This window comes from Cricetulus griseus, chromosome 2, assembly GCF_003668045.3.
Source record: "Cricetulus griseus strain 17A/GY chromosome 2, alternate assembly CriGri-PICRH-1.0, whole genome shotgun sequence".
NCBI classification, from domain to species: domain Eukaryota; kingdom Metazoa; phylum Chordata; class Mammalia; order Rodentia; family Cricetidae; genus Cricetulus; species Cricetulus griseus.
The window spans coordinates 325,031,954-325,048,734 of NC_048595.1; the positions used below are offsets into that span (position 1 = coordinate 325,031,954).

At 36.1% G+C, this 16,781-nt stretch overlaps 1 protein-coding gene across 7 annotated transcripts in view; it reads right to left on the minus strand.

Moving 5' to 3' along the window:
* Nucleotides 1–237: 237 nt before the first annotated feature.
* Kif2a (kinesin family member 2A) overlaps nucleotides 238–16,781 on the minus strand; it is a 63,941-nt gene continuing 47,397 nt past the window's right edge. For 5 of the 7 annotated variants that reach the window (XM_027401519.2, XM_027401518.2, XM_027401517.2 and 2 more), the window contains exons 15-20: nucleotides 16,370–16,480; nucleotides 15,431–15,498; nucleotides 9,350–9,500; nucleotides 5,925–6,026; nucleotides 5,369–5,504; nucleotides 238–1,874 (exon numbers count right to left, since the gene is read on the minus strand). In XM_027401519.2, the coding sequence (XP_027257320.1) occupies nucleotides 1,789–1,874; nucleotides 5,369–5,504; nucleotides 5,925–6,026; nucleotides 9,350–9,500; nucleotides 15,431–15,498; nucleotides 16,370–16,480 (654 nt within the window). In that variant the 3' untranslated portion in view covers nucleotides 238–1,788. Of the gene's footprint in view, nucleotides 1,875–5,368; nucleotides 5,505–5,924; nucleotides 6,027–9,349; nucleotides 9,501–10,414; nucleotides 10,529–15,430; nucleotides 15,499–16,369; nucleotides 16,481–16,781 lie in introns of all 7 variants that reach the window. The other 2 variants (XM_035440556.1, XM_027401520.2) reach the window with 1 other exon arrangement.

The following is a 16,781-nucleotide window of genomic DNA, read 5'->3' on the forward strand; positions in this document are numbered from 1 at the left end:
AGGATGGCCCTGAACTCAGACATCCATCTACCTCTGCTTCTTGAGTATGGGACTAAAGGCATGTGCCACCATGCCTGGCAAAAGTTACCTTAACAGCCTCTGCAAGGTCAATAGAAATAGTTCATTCTTCCTCTTGTCTTTGAAACAGACACAAATAGAATACATCTTACAACTGCAAGAAAACCTGAGTTCCTTCCAAAACAAAGGTTGAATATATTGAAGTACATTATTTCTAAATTCGTTTCATAGATTTCATTTATTAATAAGCATATTGTGAAAAATCTACATTTGATTTAGATTTCATGTTTACAGAGCTTTTCACCATGGTGTTAGAACTCCTCAGCTATCCTCTCATTTAAGATCAGTGAAGTAAAGACTCTGGCTCGTTGACTCTATTCATAGATTTCCCCTTGGTTCACTGAGTGAAGCAGTAGGTTCCCTAATCAAGAGAAATATGGGAGGTTCTTTGGTTAACCTACTGGACTGTATCCTGCGAACCAAGGGAAAACTCCTAGAGATGTGTATATATATATGTATATATATATATATATATATATGTATAAATCTTTAAACAGTATTTACATGAAAATTGGCCAGTTTTCTTTTAGCAGCTGTAAAAATAAGTGCTGCCATTTAAAGAGTAGCCTTCCTTACTACCAATCTATCTATCCGTGAGATGTGATTCTCATCACATGGAAAACCATCACATACTAGATATTGATGGAGCTTGCTATGACCTGCCCTGTAAGGCATTGACACTTCTTAGGGTTACATACCATCTACACTTGTTTATCTAACTTGTATTATGGACTACTTTCAATGTACATACAAAAATGTTCATGCATCAGAAGCCAATTTCCTTTAACAGCACATTAAATTTGGGGCGCTAGGAAACACTTCAACTTAAATAATGGCATTGTTAAGGATCAGATTACACTATTAGTCTTGTTAACACCACTGGCACACACACTGCATATATATGTATTATCCTAAGATAAAACTCTTGTCAGAATTTCTTTACTTTTTATTATACACCATCTAGTTTATATTTTAGTTTTTTACAAAGAAAATGCTAAGAAAATTATAATCACATGTCATGGTATTAAAATCATAATTCCAGATTTCTTTACATATAAGATGGAATGGTCCAGCAGCTATGTCCACTGTCACAGACTTTAGTTCCGTTCAATTGCTATGGCACATACTGTAAAATTAACTAGTCACACACACACACACACAAAAAAAAGTCTCAAATACAGTAAAAATGTACACACAATAAAGGTAATTTACAGTTACAAATAAGGAATGTAATTTATCTTGGCTGTGCTTCAGAAATCTAGGGTCAATAGCCTTAGTCAAGGCACAGAGAAGAAAGTGAACACAGCTGTCTCTAGGAGTGTAGGCAAGGTATGTACAATCACTGATGAGGTATGCATGCACGCAAAGTATTCAAAATTGCTGTCTTGCTACGAAAATGGATCTCAGTTAAAGGAAATTTTGTGGCTTCCCCCATACTCTCCACTTCTGGATTACTTCCACAATCTTTAAATGGGTAAATGAAACAAAATACTTCACTAATCCCAGTTGTTAGTTGTGCCTCTTAGACTAGAAGCATTTTGTAGACAAAGGAGTGTTTCACAAAATTGAAATGCCATTCAGGTGAAGGACAAGATATTTCCACACACTTAAAGATTAAAAAAAAAAAAAGTTCAAGTGGCCTTTACAGTTGGACCACTGTTTGTTACAGTATTGGAGATTCTGGGGATCCTTTAGTAGCAAATACCAACTTTACAGGGCTCTGGGTCTCTTGGGGTTAATTTGCTTGCTTGCTTGTTCTTCTTCTTGTAGCGCTGCACGAAAAGATTTCACTTTATCTTGGGATAAGAAGAGAACAAGGGAGTAAGTATTGTAGAACAAGCAGTATGGTGCACAACTTTTATAGTGTGTATCAAGTTATCACTTGTAACAAAAACTCAGCATTTCTCTTGCTCTATGTCATCTAAAACCTTAGAACTATGTTCAACTATAACAAGTCTCATGCACACCTAGAAAAAAACCTGTTTATTTTTCAACCAGTTTCTCTACACACATTTCATAGTGTTGAGTTTTAGTCTTTTTTTTTTTTTTTTTTTTTTTTTTCGAGACAGGGTTTCTCTGTATAGCTTTGGAGCCTATCCTTCACTCACTCTCGAGACCAGGCTGGCCTCGAACTCACAGAGATCCGCCTGCCTCTGCCTCCCGAGTGCTGGGATTAAAGGCGTGCGCCACCAACGCCCTGCGAGTTTTAGTTTTTCTATAGGGGGAGGGGTTATAAGGAGGCTTTAAATGTTTAAATATGTAATCCCATCTAAAAGGTAAATGATGAGTACTTCTCAGATGTAAAACATATTTCTTTCAATATTATGAGATTTCTACTCAGTCCTACTCCACCTTTTTTTAGGTTAAGAAAATTTAAAAGCTGAATTAAAGAAAAAACATCTGTTTTCTCAACATGAATTAAAAACAGGGTAACAGGATAACACTTAATTGCTCTTATATATTCTGCTTACTACTACCACGAATTGATCTATCTAGAGTCACATGGACTATCAATTTGTTAATAACTTGTCAGAGAAATTACAAGCAGCTATGGAAATGAGACATTTTTCTACAGCAGCAGTGCTCAAATGGAAATTATTTTTGCTCCAGGAACATTTAGTAATGTCTAGAGATGTTTTATCACAACTGGTATGGTGCTTTTGTCTAGTGGATAAATGCTTGTAAGCAAAAATGCTCAAATATTTTACACTGCATAGGACAATACCTTTCAACAAACAATTGCTTACTTAAGCTCTAAATAGTGCCAACAGTTATGTAATTCTACTTGAGGGGGGAATGTAGCTCAGTGGTATACACAAGGCCCTGGGTTCAACCATCATCACAAAACCACAACAACTAGTACTATGTCACTGCCTGCATATGAAAAAATGGTAGGCCCAGTGTTTTACAAAATTAACTTTTCTGAAATTAAAGACTTGTTAGTCGTGGCACTTTGTAGATGGAGTGTTTCACAAAGTCAAAATATCAGTTAGATGAAGGATGAGAGTTTCCACCAACTTTATTTCAAATTTTGAAATGGTTCTTACAACTGAATATGGTAGCTATAGTATTGTAGGTTTGTGGGAATCAACTCAACTAGAGGATGCTGGAGCTGATGCCTGTCAAGATAATAAGCTCTCAAACTTCTTTTAGCACTCCAAAATTATCTCCGAACAGTTAAGAAAAATTCTATAGTACATTACTTCTATAATAACTTGCCCCCCAAATATGTCTGACATATGGAATCTGAGACAACCAAGGAAAGGAGTCACTTAAATTGAATGTTCATATTTCCAAGGAAAAAATTAGAATATATTAGAATATATTAGGTGAATACATTAATGGTGACTATGGATCTGAAAAGATAGTAAAGTACAAGCACAAAGGAGTTCAGGCTCCAGAACCCATGTAATAAAACCAGAATCCCAACACTGGGTAGGGAGACACAGGACTGACTCCAGTACTTGGTAGCCAGCCAGTCTAGCTTAACTTGGTAAGGTTTAGCTTCAGTGAGAACCTCTCAACAAGTTAAGAGGCGTGACATCAACCTCTGACACCTACATGTGTCTACATATACACAGAGCCATGACCAATTGTAAGTTATTAGAAAAACAACCCCCAAATTCAAATCAAGGCTTGAATATGAAAAACATTAAAAACAAAGGTAACTTTTTAAAAGTCACTAATGACCTTATTGTACATGATATCAAATCATGAAGGGCTTGCTTTAAAAACTTAAGCAGGAAATCTGTGGCAAAAAGTAGGAATTTCAACCTGACTTCATATTGAATTATGAGTCCACACACACAGAAACACCCAAAGAAGCAGGAGCAAAATCAATACAAGGTTTTTTTTTTTTTCTTGAGACGGTTTCTCTGTGTAGCTTTGGAGCCTATCCTGGCACTCGCTCTGGAGACCAGGCTGGCCTTGAACTCACAGAGATCCACCTGCCTCTGCTGGGATTAAAGGTGTGCGCCACCAACGCCCGGCCAATACAAGGTATTTTTAAAGGTACACAGAATAGGCAAAAAGTCAATTATGGGGGCTGGAGAGATGGCTCAGAGGTTACGAACACTGACTGCTCTTCCATAGGTCCTGAGTTCAATTCCCAGCAACCATATGGTGGCTCACAGCCATCCGTTATGAGACCTGGTGCCCTCTTCTGGTGTGCAGATATACATGGAAGCAGAATGTTGTATATATAATAAATAAATTAAAAAATCTTAAAAAAAAGTCAAAATATTTTTTTAAAAAGTCAATTATGAAATGTGACTATAGACAATAGAAAATGGTAATTTTTATGAATCTTTGTGTATGGATGATGTACAGTGTGCCTATGTGCATGTTCATGTGAGCACAGGCATGCCGTATGTAGTGTTCAGAGGAACACTTCCCTTGCCTTTTTCAAGGGAGGTAGGAGACAGCATACTGTGGAGCCACCTAGGAGTGGCAATGGCCTTAGGAACACAGATTTAGTTTACCCCAAATCCCATGTTTAATGAAGGTTTTATAGTAACTGAACAAAAGAAAGTCACAAAGAAAGGCATTTTTAAATGCAATGATGGAAACATCTGAGAGGCAGGTTTCAACCATGGAGAAACCTCAGCTGTCAGCCTCAGATGCTATCTGATAATCTGATAACAATCCTTGGATCAGTGGAGAATAAGCTTTTGCTAATGCACTGTGAAAGGTCTTCTATGTTTATCAGGATGTTAGGTCTACCTTTATCTGCTAGGCATAGGGTGTCACAGCAAACACAGAAGTGGGCTAGGAGTGGCTCTTCACTGGGGCTTAGAGAAACTGTCACTAGGCTTGGGCTCTGCAACATTTCAACTTCTCCACATCACTGAGATGTTAAGCAAGCAGCCTCTGCACACAGCTTCTTGCCAGGAATTCTCCTTTGCAGCCATAATGTTAAGAGAAGGTCTCTGTATGCCACTGCTAACCTAGAGTAGCTGGAGCTTCCAGAATTTTTCTGTCTCTAACTCACACCTTACCACAGGAAGACTGAAACTACAGATGTGTGTGACTGCATTAACCTTTACATGGGTTGAGGGGATCCAAACTTACAAAAAAAAGCACTTACCCACTGCGCCATCCCCAGATGTTTTCAATTTTTGTTGTTTTAAGAGAAACATTTAAGAAAAGATTGGATTGTATTTATTTACTTTGAACAAAAGTGCTAAAATTGTCTATAATAATCTTCATTTCATATGTCTTCCTCATACAAACCCTTTTCATCACTACACATGCAAATTTCATAACAAACACAGTGATGAAAATAAATTACCTCGTAGCTCAGTTAAAATGTCTATTTTCTGTTCAAGAATAGCTTCAAGTTGTGTAGCATATGAGTCCACATCATAGTCTACTTCTTCAGTCATCTCTAGGAGAGCCTTTTCATCTTCTATCCAGCGAATGGATTCCTAATAATAAAAATTCAACACAAATGACTTGTATGCTTTACAAATACTTATCAGAGTAGCCTGACCTACAAATTGTGAGTTCTAAGTCAAACAACTTAGGATGACACTCTCAAAAATATCAGTAGACATGACACCTCTATTCATAGTAAAATCAAATATTTTCATAAACTTTTTTGGAGGACCAGGGATGAATCCCAGCATGCTTTGTGAATAGCAGGCAAGCATTTGATCACTGAACTACATCCTCAGACTTGATCATTAAATGAAAAATGAAAATACTACAGGGAGATATTTGTTAGCATATGCCCTACAAATATACAACTAAGTAATTTTAAAAAAATTGTGTCCTAATCAAAGAATTCTTGAAATTTTGATTAATGTAAGGCCTGTTTACCAGAACTTGTAATTTTTCTTACATACCTGGAACACTGCTCTGTGATCCTCTACAACCTGTTCTTCCATTTCTACCATCTGGGAGACAGCTTCATGGAAAGTAAATAGTTGTGGAGAAACTTCTTCTTCCTTAAAACATAAAGTTTTAAAACATGTATTTTTAAGCCAGGCATTGGTGGCTCACGCCTTTAATCCCAGCACTCGGGAAGCAGAGGCAGGTGGATCTCTGTGAGTTCGAGACCAGCCTGGTCTACAAGAGCTAGTTCCAGGACAGCTTCCAAAGACACAGAGAAACCCTGTCTTGAACCGCCCCCCCCCCAAAAAAAAACACGTATTTTTAAATGTCACTGAAGTTGTTTGTATTTTCTTTCCCTCCTTGGGAACCCACCCAAGATCTCATGTGCTTTTAAAAACAGGTATGTGTTCTACCCTGAACTACAAGCCCAGCCTCAAAAGCAGTTTGGTAAAGTCCTTGTAAAGGGCCATTTTAATGTAAGTCTAAGTAAGGCAACCATGCTTCGTGGTGGTGGCACACACCTTTAATCTTGGTAGGCAGAGGCAGGTGAACCTGTGAGTTCCAGGCCAGCCTAGTCTACAGCACAGAGTTTCCGGATAGGCTCCAAAGCTACACAGAGAGACCCTGGAAGGGTGTGTGTATGTGTAAGGCAACCAATTCACAAGCAAGAAGTCATTTTCACTTAGGAATTTATTAATATTATATATAGACTTTTACTCTAAAAAGCACTGTCTTTTGGAACAGTCCAACTTTTCAGTTAATGTAAGCTTATTTCAGGTTTGGCTAGTTGGCACTGGCTTCTCTTCATTAATAATTTACCTCAAAGATACATAACTTTACGATGCATATAACAACTGCACAGAGATTACACTTTGATTTTTCTTTTTGGGGGCAGGCACAGTCTTACTCTGTAGCCCCAGCTAGCCTGATACTATGGAGGCCAGGCTGCTTGCAGCCTCCCAAATGCTGAGAATACAGGTGTGTGCAACCATGTCTAAGGAGCCAGTTAGTTTTTTATAGAAATCTCAAATAATAAATCATAATTGTACTTCAACAAAAAAATATGACAGCACAGACATGCATGTTTTGGTTGTTACATCAACTCAAATCTATCTGGCTTAGCTTTACTTTTATAGTCTCCTGCCTAAGCCAGTTCTATTAACTCATTGTTTTCTCAAAATATGGCTTAGGGACAAAGACAACTATGTAGAAATCTACTTATACACTGTTGTAACAAGCTGGGTGGTGGTGATGCACACCTTTAATCCCAGCACTAAGGAGGCAGGCGAATTTCTAAGTTTGAGGCGAGCCTGGTCTACAGATAGCCAGGGATACACAGAAAAATCCTGTCTTGAAAAATGAAAATTACAAACAAAACCTCCAAAAGTCATTCAAGACTCTAAGTGCATAAAAAGTTAAGTAGACAATTTGACTTTCATCAATAAGCTATCATACTTAAAAGTTTTCACAATAAGGTTAGTAAAGAATTTTTCATCTTTTCTATGGGAAAAAAAGCATCTGCTTTTTAATAGGACATGTAAAATTTTCTCATTCTCTCTCATGAATATACACTAAACACTTTTTTTTTTCCTAGCTGCTTCCTCTTCAGGCCCATAATATTCTCTTTCCTTTGAATATGAAACTATGCAAACCTGCATTCCATATAGTTTACTTCCAAAACTGCTTATCTCTAGAAATAAATTTTTGTAATTCTACTACACTGCATTAATCATCTACTTATTTTAGTTATATCTCAGGGATATGTTTTAGATTTTATTCCCTTTCAGTCTCTCTCACTGAGAAGAGACATGCACTATCATTTAATGTAACAATGCTGCTGAATAATATCAAGATAAGTTCCGTGGTGGTAGCGAAGCTGAAAGAGTTGCACTCTCTAATATGGAGTTTGTAAAAACTAATGTAATTTAAAATCCTGGCTTGGTACTAGAGATAGCTCCATGGTTAAGAGCACTGGCTGCCTTTCCAAAGGAAGGTTTGGTTCCTAGCACCCAGATGGTGGCTCACAACCACTTGTAACTCCAGTGTCCTGTTCTGGCTTCCTTCAGCAATGCTCATACATGGTGTACAGAAATACATGTAAGCAAACACACATTCACATAAAAATAAATCTTAAAAAAAAAAAGAAAGAAATTGTGGCCTGTGTAGGTCTAGTAAAATATAATAAATGCAAAGATATGCTGTAGAAGGTGCTTCTCTTACTGTAGTTTTCTGTTATCTATGGGAGTATTATTATCTAGGCATAGTTCAAGATTTGCTTTGAGAGTCTAGGAACAACTATCTTTCACAACTTAGGAAGGACAGACTGAAGCTAGGATCTAGTTCTTTGTCTTCTATGTTCCTTCACTTGGACAACAAGCTCTTTACCAACGGAGTCATCTGCCCAATCTCTCCACCTTGTTTTTTCTTGACAAGCTATTACACAGTAGCCATTGCTAGCCAGGAACTTACTGTGGCCTCAAATTTGCATCAATCCTCCTGCCTCACAGATTTGTGCTACATGCCCAGATCATATGCATCTTTACACTTGCCTATCCCTGCATTATAAATATTTATTTTAAAAATAACTAAATAGTTGTAATTTGCAATCTACAAAATTTTTTAAAGACATTTCAAATATAACAAAACAACCAGAGTTAGTGGATGCTGGCATTTTTATTAGGGTTTTGTTTCTCTTTTTGTTTTGAGGTGCTTCTAAGGCTCACTGTGATTTTTAATACAATTCCTTTATCTGTTTAATGCATATAATTATGTTGACAGATTGTTTTGTTTGTTTTGAGATAGGGTTTCTCTGTGTAGTCCTGACTATTCTGGAGCCTGCTCTGTAGACCAGGCTGGTCTTGAACTCAGAGATCAGCCTTGACCACTGGGATTAAAGGCATGTGCTACCATTGCCCAGAACTGTTGACAGTTTTGTTTTTTAAAGTTACATGTGTACTTAGAAGTAATCTTAAACTACTTAGTCACTAAAATTTGTTTAGTTTTGGTTTTCGAGACAGTGTTTCTCTGTGTAACCTTGGCTGTCCTGGAACTTGCTCTGTAAACCAGGTGGCCTCAAACTCACAAAGTTCCACTTGCCTCTGTCTCCTGAGTGCTGGAATTGAAGGCATGTGCCACTATTGCACAGCACTAAAATTTTAATGTAGGCATAAAATCTGAAAAACAAAGAGGCTACTATCAGAGGGCTAGTAAGCCAGGAAATTAGTTTAGATTCATGAGCCATGTATTCCGTCACTGCTACTGTGGTTGAGAAAGCCATTAGAAAAGCATGGCTATATTTCAGTAAAGCTGTATTTATCTGAATAGGCGATTAGTTCAAAGTGGGCATGATGATCCCTGCTTTATAGTGTTCAACTAAGTTCTGTTATTGGTGAAACAAACTAAGCTGGACCAGTAACAGTGATATTATGTCACTCACATTTTGTTCACAAAGAAGTTTTAGATCATCTCTCTGAGGGGAACTCCCCACACCCCACTGTGTCTCTAAGTCATCAATCTGGCTTGGTGGATGGTGCATTATTGGACGGACATCACCAGCAGCAGTTGGATCTACAGTCAATTCTTTCACCCTATAAATATATAAAAGTTATCTCAAATGATGAAAGACTCATACAGAGATACAAGAAAACACCAACCTATTTGATAGAAAAGCAATTCAATTAACATAGTATGATCGATGATGTCACTTTATACGTCAAATTTATCTGAACGCTGGATTTGTTTAATTCAAGTTTACTTAAACAACTTTATACTTATTCAAGTGTAATTATTGCTCATCATCAAGGAAACTTAGCAAAGTATACAGATTAAATATTTCCAAGAAATGAATTATAATTGCAATTACATTTTATGATAGAAAAATTAAGATCCATAAAGAAAACACTGCTGAAATCAGGGGAGTTTATATTCTATGAAGGCTTCAGCAGTCACACTGCTCAGCTAGCTAAGCAAGAAATAATCTTATGTTACTTACTTATTGAGACAGGGTCTCACTATGTATCCTGGATGGCCTGGAACTCAATGTGCAGATTAGGTTGATTTGCTTGCTTCTACCTCCTGAGTGCTGGGATTAAAGGCTTGTGCACCATGACCAGCCAGTCATTTTTATCTCTAATGCCTAAAGATTGTAAGAATCTTAACTTCTGTCATGTTTGAAAGCTGTGCATCTTAAGTTCATACATTTAAAAAAGGATATGTTTTTTGAATCACAAAAGTGGTTATTTTCTTGCAGACAATTTTTATCACATAATAAAGATAAATATACAAAAGTGACATCATCTTTTAAAAAATAAAGGGAAATATGGAGCTTAAATTGTAAATACATCTTTTAAAGCAAATAAAGGACATAAAATACAGATCATGCAGTACAACCACCACCTGCTAAATGAAGTGAAAATGAAAAATGGCTTAGAACAAAAGAAATACATGAACATCTATGTGCAGCACAATGCAAAACAAGCTAGTCAAAGAAAGGAAGCAAGACCTGGTAATCGAAGGAGAAAAGTCGTCATAATCGTAAGAAGGAGAGAGATCAGGGCGACTGCCACTACCCTGGGAGAAGGGAATGTCTGAAGGACTAATTCCAAACTCCTTTACTCTGCAGTACCAAAACAGTGAGAATTAAAAGAGCTCTTGATAATGACGGCAATGCAGTTCAGCTTTTGTTTAGAAAAGAGTATCAACATTGTTATGAGTGTGTTTTAGAATATTACTTCATAAATAGGTTTCCAAACATGTTTTATTGCTACCCTAACTCAAAAATCCTAAATCTTTCCTTTCTAGTTTACTTCTCTCTTTTCTCACAAATCTTCCTAGAAACTTAAAGGCAAGGTTACTTACTACCCAAATCTGAAGGTCCCTTGCTTTAACTACATGACCTACTCAATCTAATCATTAAACTATTAAATTTAAATTTAATTAAATTTAAACCATTAATTCATTAAAACCAGATTTAATGGATATTGGCATTTTTATCAATTAATCAATATTGTATGTGCATGTATGTGTGTGTCATACACATGTACGTGTATGTGGATGTCAAAAGCTGATGTTCAATGTCTTCCTCAACGTCTGTTCATTTTATTTTCTGAGACCAGGTCTTTTAACCAAGCCTATTGCTCAGCAATTTGGCTAGACTAGCTGTCTAGTTTTCCTCCTGCCCTCACAGTCCCAGCTCGGGGATTACAGGTGTGTGCTCCTCTGCTCAGCCTTTTTACATACATGTTGGGGGTCCAACCTTAAGTTTTCATACTTGAGCAGCAAGCATTCTGCCACCTGAGCCATCTCCCCAACCCTGAGTCCTCAACCATTTTTGCAGTTCTTCTCAAACCAGATATGAAAATGAAATTCTAATGCCTTAAGGCACGTCCTGTTTTTAATGAGTTAAGGTTAGCTTATCCATCTAGAATTTTATTAGCTGGAAAAGCCTCCTCCATATGATGGAGAAAATAAAGACACTGAAGTTTTTGTGGTTGGAGATGTTGATTATAAATGTGGAATGGTAAACAGCATCTAGAAATACAGTTTTAAAATGTTTTTGCTAATGACAACAGTTACACATAACTGAATTATAACTTTTCTTATCTTGCCTTATGTGACATTTTATAACAGGCAATATTTATCAAGTACTAGAATTAGTAACATCTAGGCATTATATTATATAAACCTGTTAAGAATCTTATGATACCTTCATTTCACAGATGATAAAGTATCTCATTTGAGGTTATTTAGAAAGAATGTGGTGTAACTAAAGTACAAGTTTACTCAAGTTCAAATCATTTCTATGTCACTTAAGATGCTATCTGAATTCTATTTTTCTTAGGTGGAACTACTAAATGAAATGCCTTCCTTTACAAGCCAAACCTCAGTCAAACATCATTAATTTCATAGAGATCAAATGAAAACACATACACACACACACACACACACACACACACACACACACACACACACACTATCTGCAATCTATTCACTGTTGAAGGTTTAGTATCAGATTATCCATCTTCACCCTTTTACTGAAGGCATGGGACAGCAGCTGACCTGGAGATCCTCCTGCCTCAACCTCCTGCGTGCTAGAACTATAAGCCCATGTCACTAAGTCAAGCCTCTGCCCCTTGATTCTTAAATTCTGAAAATCTAAATTCTGATATGGAAATTAACTTTGTGACTCCTACGCCTGTTTCTTCCATGCTTCAGAATCTCGTCATTGAGAAGCACCATTAGTATTCCCACAAAAGTTCTTCCTATTACATACCCTCTTATGCAAGTGCAGGTACCATGTACAGGAATCATCTTCCTAAAATGATACTTTAAAAAAATTTCAGTAACTATTCTGTTTCAATCACACTAACCTCTTCCTTTAACCAGGTCACATCTACTGCTTCAGAAAACTCTGTTTCACAAGCACTGAATACAGCTTTACTTCTTGGAACAATAACCTTTCTTCTCCTTTCTTCCTCTCTCTCTCTCTCTCTCTCTCTCTCTCTCTCTCTCTCTCTCTCTCTCTCTCTCTCTCTCTCTCTCTCTCTCCCCTCCCCCTCCCCCCCCTCTCTAAACAAGATAGCCCAGGGTATCTGGCAACTTGCTGTATAGTTAATGATGACCTTAAACTCCTGACTCCTGATCCTCCACATTCACCTCTGACATGCCAGGTTGTAGGCAGGTGCCACACACCTGACAGTATATCTCAATTTTATTGACTGAATTGGACTTTTCATCTTAATCATTTAACATCAAAATGCATTATTACAAACTACCCCAACTCCTATAAAACACTCCTAAAATATACAGTTTCCATTAAAATACAGATTAAAAAATAATTTCCAAGGGCTAGGCTCAATAGTTAATAAAGATTATTTCTCTCAATTCTCAAAACTGTCCTTTAAGGCATGTATGACCATTGATCTCATCATTCTAAAGATAAGGAGACCAGAGCACATTGAGGCAGGTATTATGCCTACTCTGTCTTAAGAACACTCTTCCAGTGACATGTTACATCTTAAAAAGCAAACACTTCTTCAAGAAATAATTTACAGGCTGGGGATGTAGCTCAATTATAGAGCACTTGTCTAGAATGGTCAAGGCCCTAGTTCAATCTCTAGTATGACAATATGTAATAAGAAAAAAAAAAACCTGACATATTTAGCCAAGCATGGTGGTGTACACCTCTATTCAGCAAATGGGAGGTGAGACAAGAAGATCAGGAATTTAGGCCATCCTTAGATAGACAGTGAGTTGTGAGGCCAGTCTGGTTTGTATAGTATCATCATTAACTCAAACTATTGGTCCAAATAGTCAAAATCTCAAAAACTTGTGATCTCAATCTATATACTAGTTTCATGTCAGCAGGAATCTTTATTGCCTAAAGTTTTAAGACATGGAAGGGTTTGCTTTAATTCTATTAGATATATAATACAAAAACAGTTTTTTGATTCTATAATAAGAATCTACCACAGAAAGTTATTCCCAACCCCTCCATGAGTAACTTTGGGAAAACAAAGCACCCTAAAATGATTTTTAAAAACTCTCAACATACTAAAAAAAAATAATTAAAAGACAATAATATTAATGTCTGTAGCTAAGAGCTCATAATCCAAACTTTAAGAGTTGAACCTATTTAAAGCTCTAGTACATTTTTAAGTCGCTATCATATTTTGTATTTTTGTAGACCCCCCCCCAACAACCCACCCAGGGAATAAGAATAGAACCCAGGACCTACTTCATGCTTGGCAAACATGAACACTGAGCTACATACATCCCTAGGCAAATTGGTTAGTGCTTCCTAGCAATGTTTGCTATCATACAAAAATCTTTTCAAGTGAAACATAAGCACAATATAAAGGATTAAAAGGATGCTCAAAGATACATTTGTAGGTATGAAGACAATCTTTTTAAAAAGTTAAAAAGGAGAACAAGAGAATTATTTTAAAGCAATCAGTTGACAATTTAGAACCTGCCAATGGAAGGAACACATTAGACCTCCTAGGGAGGTTGTTTCCCAGACTCTTCTTTTTCACTGAAGAGATTTCTAAATGATAGTAAACATTACAGGAATTAAATGCTTACTTGTTTTTAGGTACTTAATTTTTAAAAAAAATTATTATCAACTCATGTATTGTACATACCTCAGTGCATGTGCAAGTCAAAGGACAACTTTGCAGAATGGGCTTTGTTCTTCTACCATGGGTGTGAGGGTGGAACCCTGGCAGGTACCTTTATCCACTCAGTCATGTCTACTTGCTTGTTTTTAGGTACTTTTCTACACAGGTAAAGTTCTGATTTTTTTTTTCTTTTTCTTTTCTTCTTCTTAAATTTTTTTTAAAGATTTACTTATTTATTATGTATACAGTGTTCTACCTGCACACCAGAAGACGGCACCAGATCTTATTATAGATGACTATGAGCCACCATGTGGTTGCTGGGAATTGAACTGGAAGAGAAGCCAGTGCTCTTAACCTCTGAGCCATCTCTCCAGCCTGAAGTTCTTATTCTTAACAAGATAGAAAATAAAGTCTCCATTTTGATTGGAACAAGAAAAATATATTTTTGAAGATTAAGACAGTCTCCACACTAGAAGTGGTTATAAAGAATAATGTGTAGGTTAAAATCATTAAGTGTAATATGGTAAGACATATAAAACTTCAAGGGAAGAGAGTATACCAAGATGAGCTAGGGGAAATAGTGTGTGTTAGTTTCATGAAAATATTATATACAATGTATGAGATTCTCAAATACAAACACATTATTTAGAATATGTAAACAATCATTCAAAACAAGTGTGTGTGTAGGGATCTACAAAAAAAAAACATGGCACCCTAACTGAGAGTTCCAAGGACATCTGAAACTATGTAAGGTACAAACTCTTAGTTAGTTCTTAGTGCATTTTATCCAGATGTAACAACTGGATAAAATTGTTCATTACTGAAGTTGGAAACATTACTGATGTGATAACAACATATAATCCATACACAGTACCAGAGAGAACTGTTATCACTTAAATGGTATATGTATATGTGTGTATATTTAATTGAGCATCATGAGGAATAATTCCAGCGTAGAGCATAACAATTTAAGAAATTAACTCCCTAATTACCACTTCACTTGATAATATGAGGATTTCAATCATTGAAATGTAGAATATTATGAATTATAACTTGTTGAAATGGAAAAACATAATCATGTTCTAGGATAAAGTTAATTTTAATAAAGATGTCAATCTTATCTAATTATACACTTTTCAATTTAACAAAACAATTCTAAATAATATCTTATAGACATATAAAATTTCATACTGCAAATTTAAAAAACAAATGTGATAAATTTGCCCTATTAGGTTTTTTGCTGTGATAATAGTATCTCATGTTGGAGGCCAGAACAGCTTAGAACTTGTGATCCTTCTGCCTCAGTATCATCACGTGTTACAACTACAGACATGTTTCCCCCCAGCATACATCTAATATGTTAGATTTCAAATTTTACAATGTAGGAATAGTTTTCATACCTATTTGCATATCTTAACGTATTAAGAGTATTTTCGCAAGATGCCATTCCTGGAGAGATTGTGGCAATCTAAAAGGGGGTGGGGGTGGGAGCAAAGATAAAATCATAAATGATCAAGACAATAATCCTAACAAATAGTTCAATAAGGTCTAATCTTACAATCTACTTTAAAATGTTTGTACTGCTATCTGACCTCTAAAATCTACCTACCTAGTATGCTTGTAAGCACTATAAAACCCAGTTAAAAATAAAAAAAGATTTTCTGAAGGTCCCAGAAAGTCAATAAAAATCCAGCACAAAATGAGGGCAAACATTTAGAAAAAGGAACAACACAGACTGCCCCTCCACCTATTTACTATTACTAATGACATAATGTTCTGCCAGAGACAATGTCCCACAGGACCACTGAAGTCTCCCTAGAAACTAGAGATCCTGGTTAAGAAACTGAAAGGCAGTTTGGGATTGGAGAGCCTAGCAGCTGGAAAAGGTAAACTGTCTTATAAGAAAGAGCAGAAGACTTGGGGAAGAAACTTAAATTGTATACAACATTACACAAATCTTTGGTTGATCACCTAGCTTGCCATAAACACAACCAATTTTAAGCAACACAGTGAAGTGCATGAAAAGACACTTGTTTCCATCCCTACCTGGGAAAAATAAGAACTTGGGAATAAGTTAACATATGCTACAATAACAACAAATCACAAAAAGAAAATCCAAGTTTCTATGAAGTATTCAAACATTAGAATTAAAAAGCATTATAGCTGCACTACATTATTTCCCACCAAATTGGCAGGGACCCCATTTTAAAATAGCATAATTTCTCACAATAGAAGGGTAATTAATTACAATTAGCAAACACCTAAAATTTCCATAGATATTTTCTATTTATCCCTTCAGGATAAAAACAAAAGCAAAACAATAAAAAAACACAGCTTACCATGCAAGTACGAGAATTTTCACCTATGAATGAATCTCTCAACACCTGAGTGAGTTTACTTGCTCGGAAAGGAGTGTGAGGTTTATTTCTACCTAAGGCTCTGATGCACTCCTAAAAATTAAGAAAATGTTTCTTATTAATTAGATTTTATTACAGTCATTTTAAGGTTTCTTACTTGCTAACTTCTAAGAGAACTAATGAGCTCTAAAAATTCTAACTTTTATACAACAATGGTGTCATAAATATTAGCCCAAGAAAATGAGTAACAACAAAAACAAACCTTAATTATTCTAAAACAACAACAAAATCCCCAAAATATGACTATTGTTTAAAAGTTCAGGCAACAAGAAAGCTGTAAGAAGTTGAGTTTGTAAAATGGAATCCCAAAAGCTACAGCTGTTATATTGTAATC